General features: G+C 43.7%; 1 protein-coding gene across 1 annotated transcript in view; it reads left to right on the forward strand.

The window, feature by feature from the left end:
- KIF26B (kinesin family member 26B) overlaps positions 1 to 1,557 on the forward strand; it is a 338,734-nt gene extending 337,177 nt beyond the window's left edge. Inside the window, exon 15 of the mRNA XM_044290742.1 lies at positions 627 to 1,557. Coding sequence (XP_044146677.1) covers positions 627 to 775 — 149 coding nt within the window. The 3' untranslated portion in view covers positions 776 to 1,557. The remainder of the gene's footprint in view (positions 1 to 626) is intronic.
- The last annotated feature ends 14,193 nt before the right edge of the window (positions 1,558 to 15,750 follow it).

Below are 15,750 nucleotides of genomic sequence, written 5' to 3' on the forward strand. Positions count from 1 at the left end.
AGTTCATAATACAACAACAGTGTCAATCCAGTAGAACATTTTCAAGGGTACGGCCACACAGTGAGGTTTCCTGATGCAGTTTTGGAAGCCAAAACCAGTAGTGAATTAAAAAAGAGACGTCATATCTGTCCTTGATACTTTTTCTCCTCTCCATGATCCACTCCTGATTTTGGCTTCCAAAGTTGTATCAGAAAACCTGACTGTGTGGCTGTACTCTTAGCAATGGAACGGATTGTGAGATCTTCTGCATTGATGTGCAATAGACAAATATTCAGAATCTGTAAAAAAGCATTTCCAGTTTTATATTGAATCCATGTCATGAAGAATTCGGGATGTTCTGCTGGCAAAGTGGACCTTCTAAGATCTAGGAATGTGTAATACCGGGTGCATGTATAGTCACCAGGTTTGGTATATTGCATTCTTGCTGTATATAAATACATACGACTTGGGTACTCCTTTAAATCTGATGGTCAGCTCCATGCAAACACAATAGCAACTTCTGGTTGGTTTAGAAGATAACTGCATCCAGCTAAATTTGCCCCAAAACGATACTTTTTGTGACACTGAATATTACATAGTTTGATATGGGTATAATTATAATTTAAACCATTTTTACTTTGTTTCAGTTGACTTGGAACAAACCTATGAGGTGGACTCCTTGGAATATTTGGAAGCACTGGAGTGTGTGACAGAGCGTTTAGAAAACAGAGTCAACTTTTGCAAGGCTCACCTTATGATGATAACCTGCTTTGATATCACTTCAAGGCGTCGGTAATCATGGAATATTGAGAAGAAGCTAGTGACCATGAAACAGACTTACTCCCCTTGAGTAGTTCATTTCACCCTCCTAACAACATCCAAAGACTTTGGAATGAAGACAGACAGTGGACAATGTAATGTCAGATCGCGACAGAGAATGTGAAAAAAAAGGGCAGAGAAGATGTTGTCAATTAGAATGAACACATTTGCAAATAATGTTTCAAATTTTAAAATATAAAAATGACAAAGGTCAGCAGCAAACTGAAGAGAGCACTTTGAGAAACTTAAAGGTTAATTTTTTGTATATAGAGACTGGTAACAGAATTGAACTTTATGAGCATCGGGGGACTAGGAAAGAGGGACTAAATGCTTACGAAGTACTGTACGACAGAGAAGAGTCCGCAGTGAGACTGAATAAGTGCCTTTAAAACTTTAGTATCCAAACCTGTATGTTCATATTTTCTTGTGTACAGATGGTGCTAGTCGCAGAAAAGAAAAAAGTCTAAAAAAAAAACACTTTTTTTTATGTATTTGCAGCTTGTTTTCCCATTGTGTATTATCTTAACTCTGACTTGCTGTTTTAAGTACTTGTGTTTGTTGCAATGTTTTATAATCAGTACAGCTTATGACTATGCGTGATCTGTCTGTTATCAGTGTGTGAACACTTTAAGGATTCACATGGTCAGTACCTTTTAAAAGGTTTTTTTGTGACAGTTACTGAAGATAAACAGCTTGTGTATGCATGTTTAGGTTTACAGTATTAAATGTACAATGGGCACAGCTCCATACAGTATTAAAAGAAACGTTTTCTAGTCTCTTTTGTCATGGATTGTCTTGAAGATCAGTGCATGGAAAGCTGCAGATCCCTGGGAAAATGTGGACAAACACCCATGTCACATCATCGGTTTAGGGTGCTGCCTCCTTCCCCCCTTTAGCTCTGCTTCTTTAAATTGGCTGCAGTGTATAGACAAACAACAAGAAGTCACTGTATGAAGATTTAATTTCTACTACAGTAAGAGCTGAATTATTCAATATTTCTGACTACTAAACTAACTGTGAAATTTGAACAAAAAGGTAAATGCTGCAGATATAATGCTGCAAATGAGCTTTAATAACGGGGTAGCCCGGAGAGTCCCTAAAGCTTATCAGACGCAGAAGACAAAGCTGAAGGTCAGAAGCAAGAGTAACAGTATTATCACAGGGAAGGTGACGGTATACATATAAAATGGATAATCATAATTATTACTAATTCTCTAAAGTGACAGATTTATGAGATGTTATGTCTGTAATCAGTTCTTTGCTAGCTGTAAATGTAATGTCAGCAGTACATCAAGGCTTATCTACTAACCACTTAGGGCTAAAATTCACACTGTATATTAAAATTATGCCTTCTGCCAGGTAAAAATACTAGATATGTGCATTTGCGTGGGTTTCTGGGGTATGCGTATTGAAGCCAGGTATACCTGCATAAGCCTCATCAGCACATTAAGAATCTCTGTCACTCCGTCTTGCAGCACCTAGGACACCACAGTGCAGAGATGAAGCGACAAGTACACCCTCCCTCCCATGTCATAGAAAGAACCTTATTTCTGATATTTAAGGACTTTTTATTGGTAGGGAGTATTCCACAGGATTGGCGCTTAGCAAATGTGGTGCCAACATTCAAAAAGGGTCAAAAACAGAGCCCGGAAACTATAGGTCTGTAAGTCTAACATCTGTCGTGGGTAAAGAAGTTTGAAGATTTTCTAAGAGATGCTATCATAGAGTACCTTAATGAAAGGAAGCGAATAACGCCGTAACAGCATGGATTCATGAGGGATCGGTCATGCCAAACAAATTTAATCAGTTTCTATGAGGAGGTAAGTTCTAGGCTTGACTGCTTCCTTGTTGTCTTACATTTAGACCATTTTCTACACCTGAACCAGGCGTAGAGAATGATGAATGACACAGGCCTGGCCGGCCCACTCCACCTGCCATGAGCGTGGAAGAAGTCGCAGATTCTGCCGCACCATGAATTCTGCTGCACCATGGCACTTTTTTGGCATATATCTAGTTTTAAATAACTCCCATAGGCCATGTTAGAGGTGGGCGATATGGCCTAAAATCTATATTGCAATATAATTTTAAGCATGTGCGATATGCGATATATTGTTTTCTAACTATTAGCCCCCTTAAGGGCTAGAACCCTTATCCTATTCACCCTAATATACTTTATACTCTCCCTGCTGCCCTGTGCTTTGTGCACACAACAGCAGGGAGCTGACCATGGCAGCCAGACTCTCATGTGCCCCCCAGCCTCTGATCAGCCTCATGTGCCCCCCAGCCTCTGATCCGCCCTCCAGCCTCTGATGTGCCCCCCAGTCTCTGATCAGCCCCCCAGCCTCTCCCTCTTTTCAGCCCCCTCTGGTAACTCAAACCCACCCCCCCTCCCTCCCCAGTATTAATCATTGGTGGCAGTGGCCACAGGGTCCTGCTCCCCCCCATCATTGGTGGCAGTGGGCAGGGCGCCCCCCCCCTCCCACCCCAGTATTGATCATTGGTGGCAGGCGCCCCCTTCCCCCCCACATCATTGGTGGCAGCAGCAGTTCCGATCGGAGTCCCAGCAGTGTAATGCTGGGGCTCCGATCACTTACCATGGCAGCCAGGATGCTATGGTATGTCAGTGAGCAGCATTATACTCACGTGCGCCGTGGCCGCCGGGCGCTCCTTCTTCTGTCTGTGCGGCGCATTGCTAATGATTATATGAATACCTAGGACTGTGAGCGTGCAGAGGGGACATTCTCGGCGTCTGGAGGAAAGAAGGCTGTGAGACAGTCACTCACCGCTCCAGATGTGGAAAGTTGCCAGAATAAGGATGCAGTCCTGTAGTAATCAGTGCCAGGTAGGTCTGCTGTGTGACCGCTGCTTCTCGCTCTGACAGTAGTGTGTACGGCTTGCAGTGACAGAGTAACTCACACCCACAATTTGCTATGCATTTTCTCCTGAACACAGTAAGGTCCCACATATGGTTGTAAACTGTTATTTGGTGGGCTCAGAAGGGAAGGAGCGGCATCTGATTTTCTAACATGGTATATTCTGTCTTGGTTTTTAAGAGCGATAACTTTGTGCAGGAAAAGCTGTAGTTTTTATTGGCACCATTTTGGGGTACATTTGGCTTTCTAGTTGCTTTTTATCTAATTTTTGGGGAGGTGAAGTCACAAAAAAAAGCAGTTTGGTGTCATTTTACTATTTTTTTTTTACACCATTCACTTGATGGGGTAGATCATGTGATAATTTTTTTTTATAGTTCCGGTCATTACGGACGCAACAATACCAAATATGTTATTTATTACAAAAAAATATAAAAAATCATGTTATTGTGTTGCCATTTTCTTTGAGCCATATTTTTTTATTATTCTGGCTACGTGCATATGACTTTTTGATTGATTGACATTCAGTTTTTTGTGAGGTGAGTAGACTAAAAAAAAAGCTGTTTTGGCATAATTTTTATTAGTTTTTGTTTTTTACACTGTTCACTTGATGGGGTAGGTCATGTTATATTTTTGTAGAGCCAATTGTTATGGACGTGTGTCATGCCCCACTCTGACGATGTGCGGAGGTCGGCCAGGATAGCAGCACGAGTTTAGTGTTTGTTTTGGAGCCGTGCTGGATCCGCCTCTCATCAGGTGCACTGGGTGGGGTCATTAGTTTAAATAGCACACCAGCCCAGTGCTCTGAGCGGATTATACAAATCATTGTGGTCTTGGAAGCTAGGAAGTTGGAAGTTGTCTGTCTGTTCCAGCTCAGAAAGATAAGTGTGATTTTCAAGTTTGGTTGTTTTGTATCATCTCTCCCATCCAGGTTCTGTGCGAGCAGGCTGCTCCTATTTCTCCTCTTCACCATCTCAGGGAATTTAGGGTTTTTTCAGCCCAGGCACGGGGACACATCATACCTACTTTAAGGTCTGCATGTGGGCTGAGCAGTGCAGGGAAAGAGGTCAGGGATTAGCTAGGAGGTGACCCTTCCCCTGTCTCTCGCCCAGAGCCTGGTTGGTGGGTTATCTGTGAGTCTTGAGTGCACGCCCGCCGTGACAACGTGGCGATACCAAATATTTTATTTTTTATTTTATTTTTTTACATTTTACACAATAAGATCATGTTTTTGTGTTGCAACTTTCTTAGAGCCATATTTTTTTTTCTGGCTATGATCTTGGCTTGGGGCTCATTTTGGGCAGGATGAGGTGATGTTTTTATTGCTACTATTTTGGGGTACATACAACTTTTTGATTGATTAACAATTTTTGGGAAGTGAACTATCTAAAAAAAAATCTTTTTGGGCGCGATGTTTATTATTATTTTTTTACGGTAGTAGATCATGTGATCTTATTATAGATCCAGTCGTTGGGGATGCGGCGATACCAAATATGTCTATTTTTCTTCTATTTTTTACATTATTTTAATGACAGCTTTGGGGGGACATTTAACTTCATATTTTTTTTTTCACTATTGATTTCTCCTGTAACTGGGGCTGACATAGTAGCCCCAGAGAGGCTGTACAACTTACTGTACAGCCTCAGTGTAGGGCTGATCAAGGTCTATGGAAGACCAAACAGCTCCTGTACTCCGGCGGTCACATGACCACTGGGCCGGGACAGGATGCGGAAGATCGCTTCCTCAGCTGTATACACAGCACTCATTGAGAGTCACTGACAGCGGGTCCCCTGCTCAGCAGCTTCACTATTAGCGTGCAGCTGCCATCTCTGAAAGGACGTTCAGAAACCTCTGATCACAGATAAACCTGACAACCCAGGATGGTTTATGGTCAATGGACGGTCAGGAAGTGGTTAAATAACTGAAAGGAAAAAGTTATGGCTTTCAATGAAGCATTAGGAAAGGGCTGGGCTGGTTTTGGTCTGGCTAAAGTTAAAATAAGTTATTTTACTAAGGGGTTACCTGAATTGTGTGTCAACTATATTTATTTGAGACGTTTCTAAATGTACATTTCAGGAGGGTTTTTCCAATTTTAATGTGACTTAGGAGCTTAAGAGTAGAAATGGGCCGTTTAATACTACCAGCAATGTAAACAGCACGATTTGACGTAAATATTCCCTTGAACATAAAGTAGTATTAGAAAGCAATGTCATACGAGGCTCTATATTGAACAGCATGGAATTGTTGCAAAAATGTCACTTTGATTATTATATACATACATGCACACACTCCTCAACATTGAAATTATGGAAATCACAGGATAAAATAGACCTGTTAATTTATATACAAATGATAAAAAATGGAAAAAGTTCTGAAATAATTTATCTTTTTTACATCACAGAAACCAGACATTTTAACAGGGGTGTGTAGACTTTTTATAATAATTTTATAATGTAAATGCAGCAGGCTCCTTCAATGACGAGCAGGCGATTGTCAGGAAGGAACGCTTCCTTCCCGACAATCGTCTGCTAAATCTATAGGTGTGATACAGCCCTAACAGGGAATATGTTGCTGTACTGCAGCAATACAGTTGAGTTGTCATCAGTCATTAGATCTTTCCCACTATTCTGAACCTGTCCGAGTCTGCGGAAGAGCTGGAGAAAACGTCAGCATACTGTGTGTGCTCTAATGATGAATCGTTAGTCAGGTAAAAATAAAATCACCAAAAATTAAATATATATATATATATATATATATTTATCAAAGTCTGACTAAAATAATATGTCATTTCCCACTGATACAATGAACCAGAACTCTTGATACTGTCATACATCCCATAGCACGACTCACCTATTATTAGCATTGATACCTATTGCTAGGATTGTTAACCTGAGCTGTATGATATCTGACAATGTTTATTACACATTTTTGTAAATGCTACAGTACATCTTAAGTAAAATTACAGAATTCCAGTTGCTTTCTCAATATAGGTAAAGCACAGGAGTATAACTAGAATTCATAGGGCCCCAAAGCAATATAAGTTCGGGCCCCCACCACTTAGTGTAAGAAAATTATAACAGCAACATAGGTAGAAAAATGTATAGGTCTGTATAATAGGACAATATATCAGAAACCTAACATTATAGCAAAAAGACACCTTATTGTTATTCCTAACGAAAAGGTACAATATTTTTGCACCTGATTGGGCCTCCTCCCAGCCTCTGGGCAACATACCAAATGCTAGGGCTATAGTTACGCCCATGTTAAAGCGGTAAGGATCTGTAACCTCTTGCTCTATTCAGTAAAATGTATTATTGGTAATATCAGGAAATATACAATATACAGCTTGTGGCTCATGATTTACGTCCATAACTGGCTTCAGATGTTTGAACATAATGTAGGAAATGATGTGTTTATTAGGTTTATGTAACAGTGCTTTCCTTTCAAGAGGAATTGAAACTGCAGAGTGCTTATAAACGTATCAATCAGACATCACAAGATCATCTTTACTAAATCAATGACACTGGTAATAATATTTATTTATACTGTATATGTATTTGTATTATTTTTATGTTTTTAGAACAATATCTTACAAGCTGTAATAATAGATTGAAGAGTAAAGTGGAAGCAGAAAAAATGGTTAATTTCACTTTTGCATGTTAATGAAAAATTAATTATTAAATTAGGATGTCACTCCAGTCTTGCTATAATTGTATAGTTATACTATTCAGATACACTATAATACATATTGAGGAGATGTGGTCATATAACTCTGGATTTCCCATATAGCCACAGATGGCTGGCCACAACTTTCCTGGCAATATCAGCTCTGTGCCTGTTGTTGTTTTTTTTTTTAATCAGATCATTTTTATTGTAATAAAATACAACAATGTAACATTGTTATAAATATAAGCGTATCATGTCCCATATTTTGACATACAAATTAATACCACTGATGATTATGATACAGCAGGCAACCATACAATGACAGTGTAACCGCAACATACCCTTCCCAACCAACCCACCCCCCAACTCCTACTTCAGCACTCAATGGACTTCACCTATTTTATTCAGTTCTAGACCTCCAACGACCCCACAATTTTTCAAATTTTTGCGGACATCCTCTCTTCTTAAACACCATTTTCTCATACGCTAACATCGTGTTTACTTTCCTTCTAAATTCCTCAATAACTGGAGGGCTTGACTGAATCCAATGTAAGGCAATCAACTTTCTTGCCACATACAATAGTCTACTCGCTACAATTCTGTTGGTCCCCTCTTTCCCAATATCTGCCACATATCCCAACACTTTTGGTTCCCTAGGTATCCGCAGTGAGAAGATATCCTGAATCATTGCCAACACGTCTGACCAGAAGCCATCCAGTCGTGAACATTGCCACAGCATATGCAGTAAATCCGCCGATTCTGCCTGACATCGTGGACACTTTGCATCTGCTCTGATGCCAATGCAGTGTAAAAAGACTGGTGTTTTATAGACTCTGTGAATAATGAAAAGTTGAGACAACTTCCCACCTTCACTCAATGATATTGTCGGTATGGCTTCCAATATATCTTCCCTACTGCTCCTGAGATATTTCCCCTATATCTTTTTCCCATCCCTTCATTCTAGAAAGAGGAAACGCTTCTAGATATTTATTCAGTAACATTTGGTATATCAATGAAATAATCCCTTTTTTATACCCTTTCCCCACTATTAAACCTAAAGTTGCGTCTTTATGTATCCTGGTATTGTCAGTAAATGCGTGCCTTATCTGTAAAAACTGGTAAAAGCAATGCTTGGGTATACCGTACTCCTCCTGTAATTTATCAAACGTTTTTAATCCCTCTTTCTCCATTATATCCCCAAATTTGGTCACACCCCTATCCCGCCATTGTTTGGTAAATCCTCTGAGATGTAAAAATTCAGGTACATTGCGATTATTCCATAAAGGTGTAAGTACTGTAGTTCCAACTGCACCCCTCAACTGCTTAACCTTTTCCCAAACCTTCCTCATCAAACTCACCAAATGTGTCCGAGTATCTACAAAGGGTATTCCTGTCCCTTCCAATATCCACAGTAGCTCCTTACCCCCCAATGCATGCTTCAATTTTTGTCCTGTCATGTCACCATTTATCCATCCCCTAAAGTGCTGACTTTGTGCCGCCAAGTAATATAACCATGGATTAGGCACCGCCAGACCCTCTGCCTCTTCCGAATACTGCAAGGTCTCTAATTTGCTGTGCCTGTGGTTTTATTAAGCAGACCCACATTAGTTATCTGATAAATGGGGCAGCTTGATTTAAGTTTAGACAACTTTTTTATCCTTCCAAAAACCTGCTTTAAGTTAGTCTTCCTAATTTTAAGTAACTTCAAGTCTGAATGCACTCCTATTATCCCACCTATTCCACTGGCTGCTTTTGATTAGGTGATACAACTCATATATCAAAGTTGGGTCCTTCTCTCACTGGTTGCGTAATTGCATGCAGAGGTACCAAGTGGCAGAGGTAGGTTCCACTCTCCTGAGTGTAAATGCCCAACTGCATACGGATGGGTATTAAATAGAGTAGGGTCCTGCCTGGACTGAGGTCCCCTTGCCTGGGTAGGTAGGCTCAGACATGTTATGATCAAAGTATATCTGCTAAGAACCTCCGAGTTATTTATCCAAATTAAGGTCCATATATAACCTTTGCATTTAGTGCTATGTGAGTGCTGTTTTGATCTGTTTTCCCCCCTATACAATCCTATGCACTGCTTGAGACTGCTACATGCAAAGTAAATTTTAATATTTAGCATTAAGACTGTATGAACAGAAGGAAGGGAAGAGTATGGCATTATGAAGAAAAGTATTACAGACATGAAACTCCTGTAAAGGTATAAGATGAATCGTTGCAGAACATTGGAGCACTTTAAATTATTTTACAGGGACAATCTGCAACGGAGCGCAATGCTCTGTTTTTCCCCGCAGGGTACACGAACTGGGGGAGATTAGTCGCTATTATGTTTAGGTGTTCAAAGTCCATAGAGAAAAATATCCAGCTCACCTCATAATCCACAGCCCTGTGCAGGGAACGAGCCAAGCAAATCTCTCAGATATGGATAGGAAAAAACAGTTCCAGGACTAGTGATAAAACTTTGTTGCACTTTATTTCTTCTTGTAGCAAATAACACACATAGACACAATCCTCCACCCCAGCATAGTTGATGCGTTTCAAACACAGGTGTGTCCTTAGTCGTAACCTATGGATTAAGACTAAGAACAAACCTGTGTTCTAAACGAGTCAACTATGCTGGGGTGGAGGATTGTGTCTATGTGTGTTATTTGCTACAAGAAGAAATTAAGTGCAACAAAGTTTCATCACTAGAGCTGGAACAGTTTTTTTCTATGTTTAGGTGTGTCTGGTTCAGCTTCAGGCCGAGTTACAGCTTAGCCATCTTATATCTGTGCAACTTGTGTTCTGATTCAATGGGGAGCCAAGTCCATGGAGCTTTCAGGTACTGATCCAGGGACTAGGCTCCCTGTTTAAGTCCCCTGCTGGCAATACGCCTTTGCCAGTGATAGTTTCAGACTCCCTAGCTGTGCTCTTGGTTCTGTGTGCATATGGATTGCTATTATTGTTATTGACCTGGGATTGCCTTTGACCATTCTCTGTCTTGTGTTTTGGTACTATGTTTCCCGTCTGGTCCTGACTTTGTCTTGGATTCGTGACTACTCTCTGTCTTGTGATCTTGTACTGATTTGTCACCCTGGTTCTGACCCATTCTTGTACATCTTCTCTGTGTTGTGTGAGACAGTGACAGGTCTCACACAGGTTAGAGGCAAGGAAGGGGTGGATAGTTCGGTCCACACCCCTATTCCACCACAGGTGAGACCAGCTGGAAGTAATCAGGCTGGCACAAAGCACCTCCCAGGGTGTCAGCAAGGGGGGAGTGTGTTGCCTGTGGACAGAGGCCTGGAGGCTCTGTGTGGTCCAAGCCAGGAGGGCTGACAGACCACTATTCCCCATGTGTGCTGAGACACTGGACTGGAGGCAGTGGGCGTACTGTGCTCTGTACAGCCAGGAGGCTGTGGGACATTGGCTGAGAAAGCCGCATGTGTTCACAGGGTGTGAACAAGGACTTAGGTGAGTCAGGAAACTCTGTGTTAGTTAGAGCCTAGCCGGGCAAGTGTTTATTATTTTATGTGGATGTCACATGTGTTAGGTGAAGCTGCGACTTCATGATAACCTGAATTGGTTGGAATGTGCACAATAAATGCACGGTTTGGACCTGAAACCTGGTGTCCTAAAGTCGTATCTGTGAGAATGACCCCCAAATAAGAGGCGATCCCTTACAATTGGTGTCGGATGCGGGCAAGTTGTCCATGAGAGAAGGGCAACGGTCGGTTGCTAGGGGCAACGCTGAGACTGCAGGTGCTGCTAAAAGCTGTTTTTTGCCGTGTGTGGCGTTAAAGGAACGGAAGTTTTTTTTTGTCCAGTGGAGCAGGTGCTGCTCATAAGAGTGTGAACTATTTTGCTGTGGTGCAAGTAAAACTGCAGTGAATTAAAGGGCCAGTAGCCCAGCAAAAGTGGACTTGTGGCTGAAAGCTTTTCCTGCTACCATGGGTCTCGGGGAAGAGTACGTCCGGCAGCGCTGGCGCATACAGCAGGCAGAAGAAATGGCCATAGCAATTAGCTACACTAAAAATGAATTGGCGAAATTTGATACGGAGCGAGAGGCTTTGGAGGCACAGTTGCAGCTGGCCTTGAGAAATGGGTTCTCAACACTGTATGGACCCTGTACAAAGTTCCAAGAGGATGGTGATGTCAGAAGATCCGATACAGAAAGATCCTGCGAGTTGGTGATTGGGGGAATCCCGCTGGGGGTCACTCTAGATGCCCGCCAGCAGGTGTCTCGCGTCAGGCCTGAAGTGCTGGACTTTCTGGAGAGAGGGCCAGAGACAGATGTCACCGTGTCTCTGACCTTTATAACAGACTATGGCCCTGTGCAATGGGAGCTCTTAAAATGTGAGACCCTGGAAGTGGAGTTTGTGCTTGGCAAAGACTTCCCATTATTTTGGCAGCTGTGGAGCGGAGAAAATGCTACAAATTGTGTACCTGGAGAATCCGATGAACAGCAGATATATGCCGTTGCCAAGTGCAACCGTCGGGAAGAAAAGGAGGTGAAGAGCGGTGCGGTTCTCAGGAGTGCATATCTTCCCTGCGACTGTGCCCGGAGTCCTAGAGAGGAAGTGCGGAGGTGCGGTAAAGCTGTTGCTAGGAGCAACCACAACCTTGATGAGTCCGCGGGAGAGGATGTCACTGCTTTACCGGAATGGTTGATTACAAAGGGTAAGACTGTTCCTGTTATTAACTATGTGGCAGAGCCAGTGACAGTGAGCCGGCGGCAGGGGATATCTGCTGGGCCGGTAGGTGATAAGTCACACAGACAAAAAACAGTGTCTGAACAGGCGGATAAGCCTGCTGTGATTGCTCCCTCGCAGAAACCTGCAGGGGAGAAGGTTTCTGTGTTTCCTCAGTTGCCCATGACCAAAGCTAGTTTTGGGATGACAAGGATCCGGGATCCCATGCTAGCCCGGGTAAGAGGTAGCACAATATTGAAACCTGGGACTGGTATAATAATAAAGGTGCTGGACAGTCGTGCGGAGAAGGACTATCCACTGATTTTCACTGAGCGTGAGACTCCAATGAGAACAGAGACTGATGAACTTGATGTTACAGATAAGCTTATGCATGAGGGAGTGTTGGGGTGTACTTTTCCCTTATGCTGGGAGTTGTGGAGTAATGGAGACACTTCTGCAGAGAGTGCAGAAACTCCTGCAGAACCTGTACCTGTCCCTTTAAGGGAGCTGCACTTTGACCTGCATGGGGAAAGAATATTGACCATTGGAAACAATGGTGCTGGTCAAATGCAAAGTGATGGTGACAAAAGTGCGGAAATGCATAAGGAAAATGTGATGTCATATGAAATATGTGATAATGACATGCCTTTTCCTTTGCAGGCTGTGATTGGGGAAAAAGCTCCCCCTGTTGGTAAACATGTGTCTGATATAAAAGTGTTGATAAATGTTGAAGAAACACCGCTAGGAGACCCCATTGTAGACAATGTGGCGGGGCTAGAGGGTGTACCACACGGACCAGAGGTGGATGTGCAGTCTCCACAGGTTTCTATGATTAATAGAATGTCCCAGGTGGGGATTGACTCAGGGGTGCCCCTAGAGGCCAGGGTTAATAATGACTTGAGCAGTATAAGTGGCCTATGTGCCGTGACAGTTAGCAACTCCGAGAGTGAGACTACCATGTCAAGACCCAGCAAAACTAAAGTGGTTACTAGTAGCGAGTCTAGCGACCAGATGACAGTTATATCTGACGAGACGAGAGTTCAGTCGGGTGACAGCCTAGTGTCTGAAGCTCATATCCTGACAGTTGTAGATGATCTGATAGGACAGTACAGCTACAAACTTGAAGATGTTTTCGCTCGCTCTGCACAGTCCCTAGATACACTAGAGATAGGGCTAGCGGTTCTCGCAGAGCAACTGCAGGAATCTCCAGAGGAGTCACAGAAAGAGATGAATGAGCTGAAGGAACTAGAGTCACTAATAGAAGCGGAAATTCTCCAACTTCAAGAGGAACTTGCAGCTTCTGAGCGATCCAGACTTCATGCAGAGCAGGAAAGAGATGAGCTGGCTGATGAGGTTCTAAACAGCGCCTCAGAAAAATCTGCTCTTTTGGAGGAGAAAAGACATTTGGAAGCCAGGATGGCTCAACTTGATCAAGAGTTATGTGATCGCAAGGTGGACCTGGACCACCAGAGACAAACTGTATCTAGATTGGAGAAGAAACAAAAGAAGTTTGACCAGCTCTTGGTTGAGGAGAAATACATATCGGCTCGATATGCCGAAGAACGTGACCGAGCGGAGGCTGATGCTCGGGAGAAAGAGCCCAAGGCCCTCTCCTTGGCTAGAGCCCTTGAAGAAGTGCTTGAGGAGCGAAATGAATTAGAGAGGCTGAACAAGCAACTCGGAGCAGAGATGGAAGCTCTCATGAGCTCTAAAGATGCCATCTATGAAGTGGAGAAGCCTAAGCGTGCTCCTGCACAGCAGGTGGAAAAAATTGAGAAACCAGAAGAGGAAGATCCTCTGGAAGGTGCCAAGAAGTCAGAGCCTGGTAAGAGTGGGTCTGGAAATGGTGGTGCCAGGGTGCTGGCCAAGGCAGAGAAGGTGGAAAAGGTATTGGCTGAACCAGTTGATGGGGCTGATGTCGATGCAGAGGCCAAGAGTCTCATGACAGTGTGTAACCAGGACCAGGTCGCAAAAGACGTCCCCTCCGCCTACAAGGCCTTCCAAGTAGCCAGCTGCCTGCTGGGGAAGAAATATGAGGAGATGGACGACCAGTATGCAGATCCGGGCTATTACGATGGGCTGTCTCTCCTGACTCCTCCCCAAAAGGAGAAAAGTGTCCTGGGTGAGCCTCTGGAGAAAATGACAGAAGACGAGGAGTCTGCTGAAGACCCTGGTGCCTCCTGCCTCGATGAGAAAGAGGGGGAGGGGTTAACAGGGCAAGTGTATGGTGCCATGTCCGAGAAGGATGAGAAGGCGGTCAAAGAGACTGGAGACTTCAAGAAGACAAAGACTGAAAAAGTTAAGGCCGATGTTGAAGTCCCCAGGTGCTACAGAGACCAAAGTTAAGCCAAAGGGAGCCGCGGCCGAAGTGGCAAAAGCCGCTAAAGAAGCAGAGGTCTCTAAAACTGCCATAGTAGCTGGGTAACTACTGCTGGAAAAAAGGAAGAAGTGACCCAGATGCACGTAAAAGAAACAAGTAGGGGCAAGCATGCTCTGCTGAAGGAGCCCTGCAAAGCAAAGGAGAAAGTGTCGGGATATGACCATGACTGGGAACAGTTCAGGCAAGAGCTGCAGCAGTCCAAGAAAGGACGTAAGGCGCATGTACAGGAGCCAGAGAATCTAAAAAGAGAAAGAGATCAAAATATACGACAGCGCATCATTATCACTCAGGAAAAAGTAGGAAAAGAGTATCTGGTCATGAGATGGGCACATGAGGCCTTTAGGCAGTTTCGGTTAGGCAAGATGTTGGTTTTGCGTGGGTCTGGCAGAACAAAGGGAAGGTACGTGTCACCGAGGTTCCTGGCCTTGGTGAAATAAGAACCAGTAATTTTCTGTGTCAGCGGCAGCTAGTGCTCGCTGACACTGTGTTACTTAGTGTGGCTGTAAAGCCAATCTGGGCCGGTTCCTATTGGGAGCAGCCAAAGAGCAGGGTGGGTGGCTGTTCCCCACGTCCAGGCCAGAGGGATGCCCTCTCACCAGCCTCCCGTGGTTATGCAGGTGTTCACCATCACGGGCTTGAACAAAGGGGGGGGGGGGGTATGTGAGACAGTGACAGGTCTCACACAGGTTAGAGGCAAGGAAGGGGTGGATAGTTCGGTCCATTCCCCTATTCCACCACAGGTGAGACCAGCTGAAAGTAATCAGGCTGGCACAAAGCACCTCCCAGGGTGTCAGCAAGGGGGGAGTGTGTTGCCTGTGGACAGAGGCCTGGAAGCTCTGTGTGGTCCAAGCCAGGAGGGCTGACAGACCACTATTCCCCATGTGTGCTGAGACACTGGTCTGGAGGCAGTGGGCGTACTGTGCTCTGTACAGCCAGGAGGCTGTGGGACATTGGCTGAGAAAGCCGCTTGTGTTCACAGGGTGTGAACAAGGACTTAGGTGAGTCAGGAAACTCTGTGTTAGTTAGAGCCTAGCCGGGCAAGTGTTTATTATTTTATGTGGATGTCACATGTGTTAGGTGAAGCTGCGACTTCATGATGAACCTGTATTGGTTGGAGTGTGCACAATAAATGCACGGTTTGGACCTGAAACCTGGTGTCCTAAAGTCGTATCTGTGAGAATGACCCCCAAATAAGAAGCGATCCCTTACAGTTGTTATGTCTCTGTGTGTGTCTGTCTTTCACTGTTGCAGAGTGTGGAATGTCAACCAGTTGTGGACTTGCTGCCTAGGGCTTGCACTTCAAGTAGGCAGGGAATGTGGGAGGGTTCCAGTTAGGGCTCACTGTCTGTGTCTTCCTACTGTG

The sequence above is a fragment of the Bufo gargarizans genome, chromosome 4, assembly GCF_014858855.1.
Source record: "Bufo gargarizans isolate SCDJY-AF-19 chromosome 4, ASM1485885v1, whole genome shotgun sequence".
Taxonomy (NCBI): domain Eukaryota; kingdom Metazoa; phylum Chordata; class Amphibia; order Anura; family Bufonidae; genus Bufo; species Bufo gargarizans.